This window comes from Plecotus auritus (genome assembly GCF_963455305.1).
Source record: "Plecotus auritus genome assembly, chromosome: 2".
Lineage (NCBI taxonomy): Eukaryota > Metazoa > Chordata > Mammalia > Chiroptera > Vespertilionidae > Plecotus > Plecotus auritus.
Genome location: NC_137771.1, coordinates 167,284,683 through 167,304,563, shown reverse-complemented (window position 1 = coordinate 167,304,563; position 19,881 = coordinate 167,284,683). Strand labels below are relative to the sequence as shown.

At 40.8% G+C, this 19,881-nt stretch overlaps 1 protein-coding gene across 4 annotated transcripts in view; it reads left to right on the top strand.

The window, feature by feature from the left end:
- Nucleotides 1-19,881, top strand: part of GSK3B (glycogen synthase kinase 3 beta) — a 190,011-nt gene that overhangs the window by 58,180 nt on the left and 111,950 nt on the right. For all 4 annotated transcript variants that reach the window (XM_080654924.1, XM_080654923.1, XM_080654926.1 and 1 more), the window contains exon 2: nt 15,006-15,199. In XM_080654924.1, coding sequence (XP_080511050.1) covers nt 15,006-15,199 — 194 coding nt within the window. The remainder of the gene's footprint in view (nt 1-15,005; nt 15,200-19,881) is intronic.

Below are 19,881 nucleotides of genomic sequence, written 5' to 3'. Positions count from 1 at the left end.
TATCTAATAAAAGAGTAATATGCAAATTAACCATCACTCCGCTACACACACAAGCCATGCCCACCAGCCACACCCACCATCCAATCAGGAGCGAGTATGCAAATTAACCCAACCAAGATGGCTACAGCCACGGAGAGAGCAGGGGGGAGGCTTGGGTTTCCCCGGCGATGGAGGAAGCCAAGCTTTCCGCACACCCTGGCTGGCCCAGGCCTGCACTCCAGGCTACAAAGTTTCAATTATAGAAGATAAATAAATCCCAAATACCAGGGCCTCCGCTTGGGTCACTGGGGGGCGTGGCCGGCCTGCAAACCACCACAGGCCCCTCGCCCAGGCCGCCCCATGCCCTAAGGGAACCCCCACCCTGATCCGGGACACCCTTCAGGGCAAACTAGCTGGCCCCCACCCATGCACCAGGCCTCTATCCTATCTAATAAAAGAGTAATATGCAGATTGACCATCACTCCAACACACAAGGTGGCTGCCCCCATGTGGTCAAAGATTCTGCCCCCATGTGGACACTAGATGGCCACCACAAGATGGCCAACAGGGGAGGGCAGTTGGGAGGGACCAGACCTGCAAGGGAGGGCAGTTGTGGGCGATCAGGCCAGCAGTGGAGGGCAGTTGGGAGGGACCAGGCCTGCAAGGGAGGGCAGTTGGGGGCGATCAAGCCTGCTGGGGAGGGCAGTTAGGGGTGACCATGCTGGCAGAGGAGGGAAGTTGGGGGTGACCGGGCCTGCAGGGAAGGGCAGTTGGGTGGGACCCAGGCCTCCAGGGGAGAGCAGTGGGGGGAACCAGGCTGGCAGGGGAGCAGTTAGCCATCAATCAGGCTGGCAGGGGAATGGTTAGGGGGTGATCAGGCTGGCAGGCAGAAGTGGTTAGGGGCAGTCAGGAAGGCAGGCGAGCAGTTGGGAGCCAGCAGTCCTGGATTGTGAGAGGGATGTCCGACTGTCTGTTTAGGCCTGATCCCACCAGGATCAGGCCTAAACAGGCAGTCGGACATCCCTCAAGGGGTCCCAGATTGGAGAGGGTGCAGGCTGGGCTGAGGGACACCCCCCTCCGCCCCCGTGTACTAATTTCATGCACCAGGCCTCTAGTAGAAAATAATAATACTGCAGAAATAGTAATTAAACAAAACTAGAAACCCTTAAAGAGTTTTGAAAAAAAGCTCCTGAAAGCTGGTACTTGATGGATAAAGGGATTTAATTTGAGGGACATAAGGAGTAGATAGAGATTTATGGGAGGCTGACATCTTTCTGAGTGCTTTCAATACTTTTATAGGTTGATGGCATTAGCTTCTCAACTCACACTATTCTTTTGCTTACCAGCTAATCTTACAGTTGTATTTGTGTTTTTTGTTTGTTTTGTTTTATGTTTGTTTTTTTTTTTTTTTTTTTTTTTTTTTAACTTTTGAGTGGAATGAAGAGAGTAGGGAAGGAAAGGGGAGAGAAACTTTCCTTAGGTAACCAGGATTTGGAAGGAAAAAAAAAAATGGAAGTAACCTGGGTTGTTGCCTGAGGTGGATTTAATTGACATAGAATAATGCAAGTTTAATGGACTGAGGTGAGAAGATAACAATGTGATTTCTGGTCGGGGAGAGAAAAGGGGGTGATAAAGTGTACTGGGTTAGACATCCCTGTGTTGGTCAGTAACTGGTGCTGGGTATCTTTGGAAGTTGTTTAGAACTGGGAATGAGGAACAGTGTGCTACCTTAGGATTAATATATGCAGAGTTGGTTTTTTGTAATGTGGGACAGCAACCACCACTCAAATATTATATACATTAGGGGTACTTTTTAAGTATAAATTTTATTATTATTATTATAAGCAAATATGCTGTTATCTTCAAACTTATAAAAAAGTAAAATATTGCACTTTAGCCAGATCAACTACATGAGATTCCTAAACTGTGTGATATAGAGATTTAGTTTTCATATTATTTTTTTTTTATTGATTAGAAAAATCATGCTTCCTTGCTTTTTCAGTCCCCAATCAACATGTTTCTTATTTAGAGTAAACCAGTGCAAAGAAAAGAAAAGAAAAGAAAAGAAAAGAAAAGAAAAAGGCAATGTTTCTTCTGTTCCTGCAAAAGTAGCAGCTGTGGTTAACCAGTGGATTATTACTTCATATTCTGATAAATCTGTTAAAGTGCTTAAATGTTTGCTATCTGTTCACTGATTTTATTTTCCTTAGAGGAATTCTGGCTCTCCTTTTATTCATTTAAAATAATTTTCCCTCTGGCAGCCTTCTGTCTCAGGCTGAATGAAGTAGTTTATGTTAAAAGGTATTTTTGTCTTTAAATTACGTAAAAGGTTTGAGGACACTTACTTAAAATATGTGATTATATTGGACTGAGTTATTTTTACAGATATATTTTGGAATAGAAACAAATAGCTTGATTCACTTCCATTTTTATAAGCATTGGAAAGTGTATTAAACTTGGGAATCGAATGACCTGGGTTATAGTTTTCAATATTACTGACCTTGAGCAATTTTACTTAGTTCTTGAGCTTTAGTTCTCTCCTTGGTTAAGTATTGACCCTACTTCTGTCACAGGACTATTGTCTATGTCTAAACATGTTTCTAAATTATTAAGTGCTCCACAAATATGTTACTTGCTGTGATGATGGGGTGAGGTGATCAAAATAGGTCCCAGGTACAATTGTCAAATCTGTGAATTTTATCTTTTTATTTTCTTCTCAGTCTGTTGTATGATTCAACCCTTTTGAGAGGTGATTATAGCATCCTTTGTCATCTTTGAGGAAGAGTTAGATGTACTTAGTGATTTTCAGACCTTTAGCATTTTCAAAGTATAGTGGAATCCTGTAGGAATTTGTTCACTTATAAATGAACAAAAATAGGGTGGGGCAAAAGTAGGTTTATAGTTGTTCATATGGAAAATAATATAATAAGTAATAGCCTGGCCGGTGTGGGTCAGTGGTTGAGTGTCGGCCTATGAACCAGACGTCACAGTTTGATTCCCAATCAGGGTATATGCCTGGGTTGTGGGCTCAATCACCACTGTGGGGTGTTCAGGAGGCAGCTGATCAATGATCCTCTCTCATCATTGATGTTTCTATCTCTCCCTCTCTAAAATCAATAAAAATATATTTTAAAAATAATTAATAAAAAATAATACAAGAATAAACTGTTTTGTCACCTCACAACTGTAAACCTACTTTTGCCCCACCCTGTTTATGGCTGCAGTGTGCATATGCATAAAATGGGCCTATAGCAATAAAGATGTGCTAAACATAGATTACTGCCCTCATGGATTGGCAGTTGTTACAACATAAACCTGTAAGGTCCAAACCTGTAAATAACTTTTATTAGTTTACTAGAGAACCCGATGCACGAAAATTCGTGCAAGAGTAGGCCTTCCTTCCTCCAGCTGCCGGCAGGCACCCGGGACCCGGGACCCAGGCTGGCTTCCCTTCGGCCCCGGCTTCCTCAGGAAGGATGTCAGGAATGACATCCGAAAGACGTCCAGTCTAATTAGCGTATTACCCTTTTATTATTATAGATTTGAGCCAAAACTGATGAATATTGCCAGGAAGCAAGATCTCAAATGCTCCAGAAAATAACAATTTTTCAGTTCTTTTTATGCATTTGAAACTAAAGAGAAAACATAAGGAAGATTACATGAAGGTGGGTGAAAGCAAGCAGGGGTTGGAGTACAGGATAGTTAAAATTGTGTGTTCCCTTGAGGGTGGTCTTCTCTAGAGGTGTTCTGGCTTTTCAAAGGTGTGTTAACCTACATGCACAGAAACAATAAGCAGGGCTTGCTTAAAAACCTTTCACTAAAGAAGTTGTAGGCCTGGGGCATGACTACCCACCATGACCTACCCAGTTAGGAATTTATGATTTATTACAGCACCCCCTTTTCATCCACATTGTTAAATTATAATCGGTAATAGGACTATCCTAGAGTAAGCAAGTCTTCTGGCAGAAAACAAATCCCATTTTGCCCTTTTTCCTCTCCCTCTGTTTGCAATTTACCAGAACATTTTAGATTTGTAACCACCACTTTAAAATGCATGTGAATCCCTATCCAGTTTGGCTCAGTGGGTGGAGCGTTGGCCTGCAAAGATTCTGGTCCAGATGGGTTGCATGTACTTTGGCTGCAGGCTTCTCCCCATCCTGGGCCCTGGTCAGGGCTCACTGGTGCAGGAGGCAGCCAATCGATGTGTTTCTTGTACATAATGTTTCTCTGTCTTTCCCTCTTTCTTCTACTCTGTAAAAATCAATGGAAAAATATCCTCTGGTGAGGATTAACCAATGAATGAATGAATGAATGAATGAATGAAGTAATAAAACAAAATGCATGTGAAAATATATGTAAGTTTATATGCTGTGCTACTGTATAGGAAAACCATTTGGGATTTAGGGGTGGGGATAACTTAGGTGCATAATTCAGGGAAAAGACTGAGTGAGCTGTTACATTTGTAGGGATTTGGGTTGTCAGAAGGCAGACCAAATAGAATTTCTACATTAAAAAAATTTTGTAGAGCATTGATTTTAATATTATGCTCATTGAAGACTGTAATAAAATAGATCAGCTTTATAAGGGCTATTTTCTGGCTTTCTTCTGGATTTGTGGCTACTCAAGATTGAAGTTGCCAGAAGTGTGACCACTGGATCATTGGATCATTGTGTTTTTTAAAGTATTAGTTTAAGTTTACTATTTACTCTTTTATCCATGTACTACTATAGTGTACTATTTCTTTGATAATATCCTCATTAAGAAAAATTTAAATGTACTGTTACTCTCCCTTCATCCCAAATTTGTAAATCAAGCAGGTAAATATATTTAAAACTTAAAGATTGTAATGTAAATTCCTAAAAGATAAAGCTCTTTTTTACACAAAGGTTGTAAACCTTTTAGACTTTCAAGGGAAATAAACCTGTTTCTAAAATACATCTTAATATTATTTCAAGTGAGGGATTAAGACCAAGTGAAATATTTATTCATTTTGGGGTTGGGTTGATTTTATTCTAGTTAACTGGTGTTAGAAAAAAAGGAAAAATGATTGATTCCAATTCATGGTTTATAACTAAAATAACATTTAAGTTCAGGCTGTTGAAAATTAGCATGGTTTATTCTGGTTTTTGGTTTATTTGGTTTAAAGTAAAATTTGGGTTTTAAGAGAAGATACAAAATGAGTCATTTAAAATTAGTTCAAAAGGAATATAGATAGTTTGAAGTAAAAAATTGGGTCTCTAATAGATACTTGAATCAGAACCTTCTGTAAAGTGTTTGAAATTTTCAGTTTTGTGGGAAATACAAAGTTAAATTTTAGACCTCAATCCCTGTATGTTTTTTTTTTTTTTTTTTTATGGCATGATCTTAAGCAAAGTAATGTAGTAGAGTAAGGTTTTAGATTTAGAGTTAGTTAACTGATGGGTCTGAATCCTGTGGGTACACTTTATTGAAGGGGTTACCTTTTTGAACACTTCAGTTTCTCCCATTTTTAAATGATTAACCTGAGTATGTCACAGGGTTGTTATAGGGACTAAATGGTGTTCTGGTTTTTCTTAAAATATGGTAGCTAGAGCTGCATTAAGAATCATTGGGGAGGGGGTGCTTATTAAAAATACAGTTTTCCTGAGCCTTACTGCAGACCTCCTGAGACTCTTGTAAATTGTAAACAGTACTTAAGAAATATATATGATATAAATTGAACCTCAGACCTCCCAGGTGTCCTTTGCCTAGCTCTTATCCATTGCTGCATATTGATGCTCCATAGAAAACAGAATTATTTGTAACAAAGTTATAAAACAGAGTAATTCTCTTACCTGTAAATAAATCCATATGTGGCAAATTGGCTTTGGCTGCTTGTTGTTGCATTTTTTCAGTAAGCCTTCTATTCTGTTTTACTGCTTGTAAGGCTTTTCTGTATACCTTACCCCTAGAGATCTGTATCTCATCAATGCCAGCATAGAAGAAGCAAAAGCATTGCTTAATGTTTAGCATAAAGTAGTTAGTTCCCAAATCCTAACAATTCTGCTTGAGTGATTCTTACATAAATTCAATAAACATTTGCTGAGCACTTGCATTGTGCTGAACCCTGTGCTAATAAGCACTAGGAAAATATAAATGATTCAGGTAATGTCTGGCTTTCCTAAGAGTTCTTAGTCAAGTGAGGGCTGAAACTCTTAATAATTTTAAAACATATGATAAGCACTGTCGTAGGGCTTGTAAAAGGGCATAACAGAGCAGAAGAAAGTTTTTTTTCAGTTTCCACTGCCAATAATTCAGATTTCAGAGAAACGAATTTGAGCATCAGTTGTATGGCATGAACTAAAAAAAAAAACATACAACAACCTGCTTAACCTGTTACTTTCTCATCACAACATCCCTATACAGTAGCAGCGATTTCCACTGCTGGATAATAGATACTAAGATACTAAGTGGTAGAATGTGTAATTCAAACTTTGATATGACTTCAGAGCCCATATTACACCATTATGCTTCTCTCTTAGGAAAAAACTTGCCTGAGGTTTTTTTATTTTTTAAAGGGGAATTTTACGGTTCTTCAGAATTGATGCTTGTTAATTTTTCTTACTGTGATTGAAAATGTGGTATTATTGTGCTGTCAAGGACTCTGGAGTGTTTTCTGTTTCATCTTTATCCTCTGCCACTCTGTGTTCTCCTGTTTCTAGAAGTGATATATAGGGCAACATCTCCAGAGCCAGCCCATGTAGCATATCTGTTCATTTTGTTTCCCCCGTCTCTCCTTTTGTTTATTCTTCCTGTCACCAAAGAAAATTTAGTCATTCTTTTATTTTTCCCATTCATTTAAATAGAACCATATGGAGATGAATGTTGTCTAAGGGTAAAAGGTCCTGCTAGAGGGATTTTTAATCATATCAAGGTTACATAGAAATTGCCCTAAATTTTTAAAAGTATAATATTGTTCGTTAGGGTTGATATGACTGGTTCAGCTGCTTGGTTGGCATTCTCTTTTTTTCTTCTTAGTTTTGCACCAAGGTAAGTGAGTCAGGTGCACTGTGGCTAGAGCTTCAATAGAGCCTCTATTTCATGACAAGAATACGTTTATTTCAGAATTTGTACAACTGATTTTGTGGACCTCAGTTCCTTTTTTATTTCTTTTGCTGTTTAATTTTTATGTTGTTTTCATGTTTTTAAGCTGTTTTGTTTATTTTGGAGAGAATGTTTTGTTTTAATAGTAGTTCCTTAGCCAGTTACTTAGGATAAAGAGTTGTTTGAACTTTGATTTAAAAACCTGAAAATTTGACAGCGGTCATTGTTTACCCTTCAGACAGTCTTAATCATGCCTAAATATAATATTTTTTGGTTCTTTTGAATAATTGATATAATAGTTTTCAAGAGTGTTTGCCATATTGTTGTTAAACATCTGTAAAAATAGCTATCTGGTATTTCTCTTCCTGCTAGAGAAATAGGCAATGCTATTTTCTCTACTAATACTATTGTTAGGTCAAAACCCTCATAAAAATATTTTGTATCTTACTTGTAGTCACAGATAGTGGTGTGTGGTTTCTCTGGGCTTTTGTGACAAATTTTATTTAAACTCTCTTATTTCTTCATGGAGACTTTATTCTTGAGTTAAAGCAGGGGTGGGGAACATCCAGCCCGAGGGCTTTATAAGGCTCCCAAAATCATTTGGTCTGGTTCTGCCAAGGCACTAGGGGTGAGTTAATTAAATGTTTGATCAAATGTAGCAGGCTAATTTTTAAGTTGATAATTTTGCATGGTCTGCAAATGATGCTATAAATATCCAAATAGCCCTTGGCAGAAGAAAGGTTCCCCACCCATGAGCTATAGACTGTCTCTATAAAACAGTCATAATTGTTCAGTTTGTATTAGTAGAGATGGCTTATTAACATCTCTAAAAGCCTCTCAGTTAAAAAATGTTAAAGTTGTTGCCTTTTTACAGCTCATGAATCTTAAGAAACATTAAATGACTATAGTATGTTCAACTTTGGATTTATCATTCATATAAAATGAGAATCAGTACCACGTACTGCCTAAATAATTAAACATGCTGGAAGTGGCCTTTGGTTTTTGGATGCTCGTTCCACACTTTGGATGTGGACTGTGCTTGTTATGCTGTAACATTTGTTCATCTCTGGGTGGATTGGTTTGAGGCGTGACTTCAGAAGACTTAAAAAATGTAACCACAAGGTATTGCTTACAGGCACAAACCTGTATTTGAGAGATTGAGAACTAGGCTGCACATATCGTTTGGGATATGCCTAAGACTTTTGTAAAACTTGTATTTTATATTTAACTAGTGACCCAGTGCGCAAAATCGCGGGAGACCCGGGACCCCAGACCCCGGTGTGCCGCGGAACTCCCCCGAGTCCTGCCGTGCCATGAGACCCAGAGTCAAGTCTCGCTGTGCCACAGGACCCAGAGTCAAGTCTGCACGTTCCTTGCCACACACACAGCCTCCTGGTGACCGGTCTTTGGTCGTTACGGCGTTAGGGCCACTCAGTTTTTATAATATAGACTAGAGGCCCGGTGCATGAAAATTCATGCATTGGAGGAGGGGTCCCTCAGCCCAGCCTGCCCCCTCTCACAGTCCAGGAGCCCTCAGGAGCAGGAGGCGACTCGGCCATCAGGGGAAGGCGATGCCCCATCACACCCCTGCTGCTGCCACTGCCGGCAGTGCAAGCCTCAGCCAGCCCTGGTTACCTGAGCCTCAGGCAGCTGCCATCTGAGGCTTGCCTGCGCCTCGGGCCAGCCCTGGGCGGCTGGGGGGCTAAGGGACTGGGGGACTCCGGAGGCAGGTGCGCTCCATGTGCCTGCCACCCCGGTGGGGCTGTGGGGACTGAGTGCCGCCATCTTGTGGCTGTGGGTGCTGCCATCTTTGAGGGTGTGACAGTCAATTAGCATATTCCCTCCTTATTGGCTGTGGGTGCTGCCATCTTTGAGGGTGTGAGGGTCAATTAGCATATTCCCTCTTTATTAGATAGGCTAGCCTTCAATAGAAAATGATTGTATTGTAGGCCATTGCCTCATGAGGAGCCTATTGTGATTTATATATTTAAGATTTATCTATTGTGGTAAAGAGTAAGGAATTTAATTGTGTTCTAGCTTTGATAGGAAATTAATACCACTTGAGTGAGTTTTAATTGAAATAGAGGATCACAGGAGTCTTTTGGCCAGAGAGAGGGCCTGGAGCCTCCCTGTTCCCATTGTACTGCTGCTATTGCTCCTTGGAGACAATGGCGTTTTTGAGAGACCAATTTTATTGTAATTGGTTTGAGATTCACTATACTATGTATTATTGGAAGTTTAGTATTGAGCAAAGTGGTGACTTTTTTAAAAAAATGAGGCCATTTTTTATGATTTCTAGCTTTTGGTCTCTTGTTAGCAGAGCTTAAATGCTGCTCTGTTGCTAAGATCCAAAATTATCTCTTTTCCAGTAGCAAATGTTAGATTGAATATCACAGAATCAATTGTTTTACATTTTTGTTTTTCATGTGACGGGGCGGGGAGGGGGAGAAGTTTCAAAATCTTATGCTGCCAGAGTATTTTTAGAAAGAGCTTTTTAGCTGTTAATAACTGAATGATTGATGCCTAAAAACTGTAAAAGATTATTCATTTATTCTCTTCTTATTACTCTTTATACATCATGTTTTCAGAAACATCTGCTGCTTTGGAGGTATAATAGTATATGAAGTTAGTCTTTCAGCTGTAGTAGGAAGGTTGTAAAATATAGCAGAGACAGCATGAGGCAAGTGAAGAGTTCTGCTAAAGCTTTATAATATTGGACAAGTTACTCTCTCTTAGTCTTACTTTCCTCGTTTGCATAGTAAACAATAATATATCTCTACATTTATTATAAATATTAGAGTGGATGAAATAATGAATTGGAAAGTTCTTTGTACAGTGAAATTTTATACAGCTGTTATTTTCTTGCTAATTCAGAAAGTTACAATGCCAAGTGATGACATGCTTTTCCTTGGCACACTAGCTGCTGACTATCCCATGTGCTACTAATGCTCAGGCCAAGTCATCCCCAGTGATATCTTGCCACTCTGTATATCTCTGATATTTCAGATCTCTGATGGAGTAGTCTGTGGATTAACTTGATGATTTCTGAATAAAAATTCCAGGATGCTTGAGGTGGAAATCCTGAGAGTCATTGTTCCTAGTATACCTAGGGATTTTATAGTTGTAGAGTATAGCCCATAAGAGTTCTTAGCAATTTCTCTAACTACTTGAAAGAGAGTAAATCTTTTAATTTCTGCTAAGACAGTAAATTTTTAAGTTTTTTTTTTTTTTTTTTTTTTACTAAATGTACAGGAAGGTGAAAGGATTGGTTCTTGACCGCATCCAATCAGTTTTAAATTAAGAGGCCTCTAGAGTCTCTTTCGGTGATAGCTTTTATAGGACCTGTCTGTTTACCTTTCTACTTTGCTTTTAATATTTTTACAGAATTATCTGATTTGTGCATTTTCTTATATACAAATCATGATGCTGGGGTAGCCAGTGTTCCCAACTATACTTGAGGTTAAAGAGATAATAAATCCCAGGGTTGTGATGGATAGCTTTCATAGCTGATTCTTGAGGCTCGGAAACCATTTCTCTGAAATGTGAATTTTTTTTTTTTTTTACAAATGCAGCCTCAGAGGAGGCAAGAGGGGAAAGTCATTACACAATCGTATATTGCTTAAATTCTCTTATCGGAGCAAGAACAAAGCTGTGACTGCTGTTTTGTTATTGAAATATGGTTATACAGTGGAAAAGCATAAGTTTTGATTATATCCCGGACAGTTTTTGTTCTCAGTTAAAATTGTAGAATACAGCAGTCATTCTTAAAATCTATTTATTTAATCTTAATAAAAAGTGGTAATGCTTTGTTTTGTGAATTATGCCTGTGAAGTTTTGCAAGCAACTTGTTCAGTGGGATTATTAATTCATAGTTCTTTTTTTTTAAAATATATTTTATTGATTTTTTTACAGAGAGGAAGGGAGAGGGATAGAGAGTTAGAAACATCGATGAGAGAGAAACATTGATCAGCTGCCTCCTGCACACCTCCTACTGGGGATGTGCCCGCAACCAACGTACATGCCCCTAACCGGAATCAAACCTGGGACCCTTCAGTCCGCAGGCCGACGCTCTATCCACTGAGCCAAACCGGTTTCGGCATTCTTTTCTTTTTTTAAAATCTGGTCTTAAATCACTTCTGTTTGAAATTTTCTTTGGGACTATTGGAATATAAGAAAATATATCCAATGCCTTGGATTTTAATCTTTCTGGATCTAACCTTTCTAGATCTCTTTTATGAAGAGTTTAATTTCAAAAGACTGTGATTCTCTCTTTAGGAGTGCTATCATACAAGTTTATTTTTCAAAGAAGAAGAAAATAACTTACCTATAATAATAAAAGTATAATATGCTAATTAGACCAGACGTCCTCCCAGACCACTTTCTGGATGAAGCCAGGGCTGCGAGGGAAGCCCAGGTCCTGGGTGCCTGCCGGCGGCCAGAGGGAAGTTGGGGTCCGGGTTCCAGAGGCAGCTGGTGCTGGCAGCCAGGGGAAAGAAGGAAGGCCTACTCTTGCATGAATTTCATGCATCGGGCCTCTAGTAGTATACTAGTGGCCCAGTGCACGAAATTCATGCACATTAAAAGGGGATTAATTAGAGGAAATAATTTAATATTGCTATTTGCCCTTTCTCTATAATAGAAGTGTCAGAGATGAAAGAAAATTAGTAAAATGTATATGAAAACCTTCCTCCTGTCAGAGTCTGGGGCTCACCACAGGACCCAGAGTCAAGTCCCTGCCCACCTACATGCACGCTTGAGACCCAGACCCGCATCCCGTTTCTCCCCCCCCCCCCCCCCCCCGAATTGGGCTAGATCCAGACCCGGCCAGTCCCACCCTTGTCAAGCCCTGCCGGGCAGGGGGCATAGCCTCAGGTCCCCTGGCCTGGCGCCAGGATGGAGGGCGTGGCCTGAGGTCCCCCAGCCCAGACTGGGGCGGGTGGTGTACCTTGAGGTCCTCCGTCAAGCCCTGCCAGGTGGGGGACACGGCCTGAGATCCCCTGTCAAGCCCTGCCAGGCAGGGGGGGGGGGCGCAGCCTCAGGTCCCCCAGCCCAGCACCGGGAGGGGGGTGTAGCCTCAGGTCTCCTGTCAAGCCCCACTGGCAGGGGGGCACAGCCTCAGGTCCCCTGTCAAGTCCCGCTGGGCAGGGGCATGGCCTGAGTTCCCCCGACCCAGCACTGGGGGGGGGGGCACCTTGAGGTCCCCCATCAAGCTCCACTGGGTGCGGGGTACGGTCTGAGGTCTCCTGTCAAGCCCAGCCAGGCAGGGGGGCACAGCCTCAGGTCCCCTGGCCTGGTGCTGGGGCCGCGGCCTGAGGTCCCCTGTCAAGCCCCCACCTGGTGGGGGGCACGGCCTGAGGTCCCCTGGCCTGGCGCTGGGGCAGGGGAAGCAGCCTGGGGTCCCCTAACCCAGCACCAGGACGGGAAGCGCACCTTGAGGTCCCCGTCAAGCCCCGTGCGGCCTGAAGTCCCCTGTCAAGCCCCACCAGGTGGGGGGCGCAGCCTGAGGTCCCCTAGCCCAGCACCAGGATGGGAAGCGCACCTTGAGGTCCCCTGTCAAGCCCTGCCGGGTGGGGGGCGTAGCCTCAGGTCCCTACAATTGCTCGTTAAGGCTCCTTATGGGAACTTGGCCTCAACTGTGGGTGCAGCCATATTTGTGACAGAGTGATGGTCAATTAGCATAATCCCTCTTTATTAGATAAGTTTGTAGTCAACCTGAAAAATTGAGTTAAGGTTAACATGGTCAGAAACAAAAGTAATAGTGTATTTTGGGGCAATGGAGCATGATGACTTAGAACTTAGCTTAGCTTAAACTGTTTTTTATCCTCATCTGAGGATATTTTTCCATTGATTTTTAGAGAGAGTGAATGGGAGAGGGAGAGACAGAGAGATAGAAACATTGATGTGAGAGAGACACATTAATTGGTTGCCTCCTGCACACACCCGACAAGGGCCAGGGATCGAGCCTGCAATCAACGTACATGCCCTTGACCAGAAATCGAATCCAGGACTCTTTAGTCCAAGGGATGACGCACTATCCTCTGAGTCAAACCGGCTAGGCTAAACTAGTTTTTTAGCAAGTATATTTAAGATTTCTTTTACTTGGAAGTGAGATGTGAAGGTTGCATTTGAAAACCTTGAGAACTGTTATATATGTGTTGGCTTGTGTTCAGGTTTATATACATTTAAAGCATATGTGATACTGTTGTAAATATAAATGATGGTGTTGTCAAGATTTAGGTTATTCTTTCTAGAAGTGGTATTGGACTTGTGCTAACTAAATCATACCTGTTGGGGTGGTTCACCTTGGAACTAAAGACATGTTTAAGATAACTGTCCATAGCCTGGCTTGTGTGGCTCAGTGGTTCAGCATCAACCCATGAATCAGGAGCTCAGGGCATATGCATGGGTTGCAGGCTCCATCCCCAGTGAGGGGGAGGGGGAGTGCAGGAGGCAGCCAGTGATTCTCTCTCATCATTGATGTTTCTAATTCTCCTTCTCCCTTCCTCTCTCTGAAATCAATAAAAAAATTAATTTAAAATGATAGCTGGCCTTAATATAATAGAGATTGTGTGTATTACTGACTTTTGTGTATATTAATACCTCTGTGAAATTAAATGACTATAAATATTGGTTATAATATACCACTAATATTTGTATATTCATTTATCTTGCAGTTTTATATTTTGTTAGGAGAAAACACTGAAGTCATTGGAAAACTAGATTATATTTTTTAATTTAGTTTTTTATCTTTTTATATATGATGTACAAATGAATACTTCATACTCTTGACTTGCTATCTAGAGTTAAATATTACATTATATTTTTTTTTATTAGGTTAACATCTTAAAAATAAAATTGATAATTAAAGTAGTAGAGGACAAAAAGGAAAATGTGTAGTTTAGACATTGAGCCTATGGACTTATATTGTACTGAGAATTGGTTTTAGATTTGTCAGGGAAGAGAGAAGTAGCAGAAATCATAATTGCTACTTCAAATGATTGTAGTCACAAGAATCTGTGTGTATTCTGAAATCAATAACAGAATAACTTAGAGCTCTAAAATCAGGTGCTAGGTAGCTAGGATGGTTTAGAGTAGATTAAGAATTCAGAGGAAAAGGTTATTGTGAACTATGCCCAAGTAGAAAGTGGCTCTTGAGCTTTAACTGCAAAGTCTTTGGATTGTTCCTGGGTCAGGGGGTCAGGGGAAGGAAGGCATAAAAGGTAAGGAGAGGGCCATGAGTGGGCAAATACTTATGAATGAGGCTTAAGTTCAGAATAGGTTTTGCATTTCCTACCCCTAAATTAACCCCTAATTAAGATAGAAACATTAATGTGAGAGAGACACATCAATTGGTTGCCTCCTGCACACACCTGACAAGGGCCAGGGATCGAGCCTGCAATCAACGTTCTTTTCCTATTACTTTTCTCCATCTGACCTTTCTCTGAGAGGCATTCCACTGTTTTCTTAAAAAAGAAATAAGACATGAAGAAGCAAAAACTCAAACCCTTACCTTCCTACAGGCAGAGTGGTGTGAATAGAGTGAGCATATTTAGACATTTGCAGCTTCACATATTTTATTTTCAAGTACAATAAGGAAGCCTTGAGGAAATAACTAGGGCTTTTAGAATTGTATAGATAGGGATTCAAACCTTAGTGAGTCCACCTTTCTTCCCATTATGTTTAATATGGGAATAGTACTGTTATTTTCATGGTGGTGTTTCCATTAAATAGAGAGTCACATGTATAAAGAAAGCATGGTGTGCCTGATCTATAGAATTACTGAATAAATGGTGGGAAAGAAATATTAAATTGAAACAAATAGTTGAAGTAACTCCATATGATAAACTAAGATAAACATTTAAAAATAGTTTGTGGCAAAGAATATAGTTTAATTTGTATACTTTGGCAATTTTCTCTGTTTAATTCTTTACATTTCTCATTTGTCTATACCTTTTTTCTTTTAGGAGACAAGGATGGCAGTAAGGTGACCACAGTGGTGGCAACTCCTGGGCAGGGTCCAGACAGGCCACAAGAAGTCAGCTATACAGACACTAAAGTGATTGGAAATGGGTCATTTGGTGTGGTATATCAAGCCAAACTTTGTGATTCAGGAGAATTGGTTGCCATCAAGAAAGTATTGCAAGACAAGAGATTTAAGGTAAGACCTTCAGTATTTCATGTTTTTTGCTATCAGTACATGATTTTAAGTTGTTTCTTTTTGCTTCACATTTCATTTATTGTGCATATTTTTGTTCAGCTCAACTATTTACTATAGTGATTTTATTTTCTGCTATATATTGTGTAGAAATAAAATTTACTGAAGATTGCATTATTATTTTTGAACTACTGCTATGAGTGATGCATGCATTTAAAATGCTGTGAAAGGTAGATTAAAACATCTTACTTTCTACTATTAAAAAGTTACCTCTCCTGCCTTGCGTCTCACAGGTATAGGAGACCAGAGAAACATTGCCTGTAGCAGAGGATCATTTGATATTTTTGACTATGCTTCCTTTGAATCTATTATTCAACACTGTCATCTCCCATACACACACACCCCCCCAATAACTTTGATCTTTCTTTACTGTTTTCTTATGTCTCTCTTCCATCTGTCCCTAGAAACCAGCAATCCCCACAGTTCATTTTATTGTCATTTCCTGCACCATTTCTTTAGGGGATCCTATGCATGGATGTTTGGAAGTCATCTCTGTGTTATGGTATAGTGGAGAGTCAGGAGACCTGGGCTATAGTCAAGGTTCTGTCATTAGTAAGACATGCAGTTCTATACCTTTCTCTACTCCTCCCACCTCTGCAACATTCTACTGAGAGTCTCCCATGTGCTAGGAACTATGTTAAACATTAAGGGATATAAAAAACTTGAGGTGATTACTGCTCAGAAATAGCACACATGTTAGTGTCTGTATGCTTTAGAATGTCTCGAACATTCTAAGGTGGTTTTAATTTCTTAGGAAACAAATCTACAGTTTTTGCCATCAGTTCTCTCTCTCTTCCAGTCATTACTCCCATGTTGCCAAATGCCCATTGGTTCTTGGTATCTCAATGTTGCGCTGTTATCTCAAATTGGCAAGGCTTCTTATACAACCCTGACTTAACTTTTAAGACCCAATAGAAATCATTTCTGATGATTCGAATTCCTTTTTCCTTCTAATGGCATCATCATTTATCTTGTCATTAAGACTCTTCTTTTCTCTAAAACCTATTATCTCATATCTCATATGCAATCATTATCAAACTTTATTGATTCCCCCCCCTCCCCCCATAGCCTTGTTGATTTATCCCTTCTTTTCTTTCCTCATCACTACCATTCTAGTCAGGCCCTTATCATTGTTTGGCTTAACCACTCATAAGACTCTACCTCTGATCTTCTTCCTTCTAATCCCTTCTATATACCAACACTAAAATAATCCCACAGTTCAGTTTGGTCATGTTGTTTCTCCTACATACAAATCTTCTATGGCTCCTCATAGTCTAGAAAATAAAACCTGCCCAGTTCATTTATACATTCAGGAGCTTCCATAGTCTTGCCTAATCGTCAGATACTCAGCTTTCCAACCTTTCTGTGTCATGGCTCTTGACCTATATTGGTCTTTATGACCTCTCTGCTTTTATTCAGATTCCCATTATTTTCCTATATCACTCCCATTCTTCTGCTATCTAAGTCTAAGACCCATGTCAGATTCTTCCTTTATGAAATTTCCCAGATGATTCCAGCCAGCCATATGGATTTTGCTATTCTAATTTCCTTGAACACTAGAAAATTTCCAAATTTTTTTCATGACAAGGACTCCATTTTTAGTATGTGTGTCTCTTGGGTACCCACATATTCAATGTTTTCTTTGGATGAGTAGTTGATGATAGCAAATACCAAGTACTTCTTATATGCACAATGATATAACGTTTTTACATGCATGGTTTTATTTGAGACATAACATTAGTATTATGAGATTGGTTATTATTTGGATTAGGCAAACTGTGCACAAAGACATGATAAATTAACTTGTCCAGGGTCACACTTAGCACATGAATAAATGGCCAAGTATTTAAATCCAAGCAGTCTAACTCCAGAGTGCTTTATTACATTTTATCATCATTGTATCAAACCCATATATTCTGTTCAGAGATATTTGAGTTGATTCTGTCTTGTTTTTTTAAATTTATTTTTTTTAATGTAAATTTTTTCCGCTAGCATAGTTATATTATTCATTTGAAATACAATTTGGTTCATCTGTTTCTGTATGTTTCTATCCATTCTTAGAACTTTATCCCCATTCTTTTTGATTTTTTAAAAAAATTGTGAAACACTAACCTGGTTCCAAAAGTCAGAAATGTACAAGTGTTTTTCCCTCGTATTCCCTCTTTCTTGTTTGTGCTCACTCCTGTAGATGGCCAATCTCATTTTATTTTTTTCTGGGTTTCTTTTGCACAAATGAGCAGTTAAGAATAATTTTCTTGGTTTCTTTCCTAGACGAAAGGTAAGGAATACATTAGAGATACTCTTTTGTACTTCGCTTTTTCTCTTAGCTATGGTTCCTGGGAATCATTGCATATCCTTTTTATAGCTGCACTAGTGGCCCGGTGCACGAGATTTGTGCACGGGGGGCGGGGGTCCCTCAGCCCAGCCTGCACCCTCTCCAATCGGACATCCCTCTTGCAATCTGGGACTGCTGGCTCCTAACTGCTTACCTGCCTGCCTGCCTGATCACCCCTAACTGCCTCTGCCTAATTGCCCCTAACCCCTCTGCCTGCCTGCCTGCCTGTCCCTAACCTCTCTGCCTGCCTGATCGCCCCTAACTGCCCTCCCCTGCCGGCCTGATCTCGCCCCTCACTGCTCTCCCCTGCCGGCCTGATCACCCCTAAATGCCTCTGCCTGCCTGGTCGCCCCTAACTGCCCTCCCCTGCCAGCCTGATCTTGCCCCCAACAGCCCTCCCCTGCCAGCCTGATTGCCCCTAACTGCCTCTGCCTCGGCCCCCTCCACCATGGCTTTGTCCGGAAGGAAGTCAGGCGTCCAGAAGATGGCTGGTTGACCCAGTCTAATTAGCATATTATTCTTTTATTAGTAATAGATAGACTATATAGGATAGGATTGCTTAAATGGGGGGGGGGGGCGTTTTCAGCAGGAGGAGATGCTCTTGGCAGACAAAAATACATAATTCTTATATCTGGACTGATAGCCAGCCATATGCACTATACCGCCAAACCGGTCATTAAAAATTTGAACCGCTTTCTTACACCTTACACCAAACAGCTGTTGCCCTTAAAACCCCTCCTCCGCCTCCACCTTAGGTTCTGCCTTTGCAGTTCACCCAGATTAGGTTCTAAGTGGTCGGTTTCTATGCCAGTCAGCATCAAAAGCTCCGCCTCCTAGGCAGCCATCTTGTGAGGGCGTGAGGATTAATTTGCGTATTACTTCTTCATTATATAGGATACTAGAGGCCCGGTGCATGGAAATTCATGCACTGGAAGGGGGGTCCCTCAGCCTGGCCTGCCCCCTCTCACTGTCTGGGAGCCCTCAGCGAGGGAGGCGACCCAGGGATCAGGGGAAGGCAACGCCTCCATCACACCTTTGCTGCTGCCACTGCCAGCAGTGCAAGCCTCGGCCGGCCCTGGTTACCTGAGCCTTGGGCAGCCCTGGGCGGCTGGGCAGCCACCATCTGAGGCTTGCCTGTGCCTCAGGCTGGCCCTGGGCGGTTGGGGGGTTGAGGGTACTGGGGGACTCTGGAGGCGGTTGGGCCCAGCCTTGCCGCACCTACCGCCCCGGCAAGGCTGAGGGAACTGGGCGCTACCATCTTGTGGCTGTGGGCACTGCCATCTTTGAGGGCGTGACAGTCAATTAGCATATTCCCTCCTTATTGGCTGTAGGTGCTGCCATCTTTGAGGGTGGGGCAGTCAAGCAGCATATTCCCTCCTTATTGGCTATGGGCGCCGCCATCTTTGAGGGCAGGACAGTCAATTAGCATATTCCCTCCTTATTGGCTGTGGGCGCCACCATCTTTGCGATGGCGTGAGGGTCAATTAGCATATCCCCTCTTTATTAGATAAGATTATATAGGATAGCATTACAGCATTGATTCAATCATTCTTCCACTGTGGATATTTAACTTCTTTTTAGTATTTTGTAAATCTCTAAGAGTGCTGTTATGAAATACCTTTTACATACGTCCTTTTTAAATTAGATGTATATCTTCAGTGTAGATAAGAGAAAGTAGGACTGCTCAATCAAAACAAACACATATGCAGTTTTGTTTGATATTGCTAAATTCTTCTCCATAAGGGTTATACCAATTTGTATTCACTCCAGTAACATGAGTGCCTATATCCCCACAGCTTTGACAACATGCATTGCTTTACTTTTCAATATTTGCCAGTCTGGTAGGTGGTAGTTTAATTTACAATCTTATTGTGGATGTACTTTACCATCTTTTCATCTGTTCACTGTCCATTTTATTATTTGTGTGTGAATTGTCTTTTTGGGGGGCCCATTTTTAAAATGGATTTTTGGTCTTTTTGTCTTAACTCTGAAGACTTGATTATGAATTTAGTCTTTATCTGTGGTATGAGTAGTATTTTTACTTTATATAGTCTATATTTTGCCATGTAAAAGTCACCCCTTCCCCCCATGTAGTCAGACTTACTGTTCTCTTATCATATCCGGATTTTAAGTTATGGTTAGAAAGCTTTTTCACTATAAAGCCTTTCCTTATAGAAAAAAAGCCTTTTCCTCAGGTAAAGAGAAGTTCACCCTTATTTTCTTCTAGTACTTGGTAAGATTTCACTTTTTATATTTAGATCTCTGATTCATTTGAAGTTTATTCCTTTGT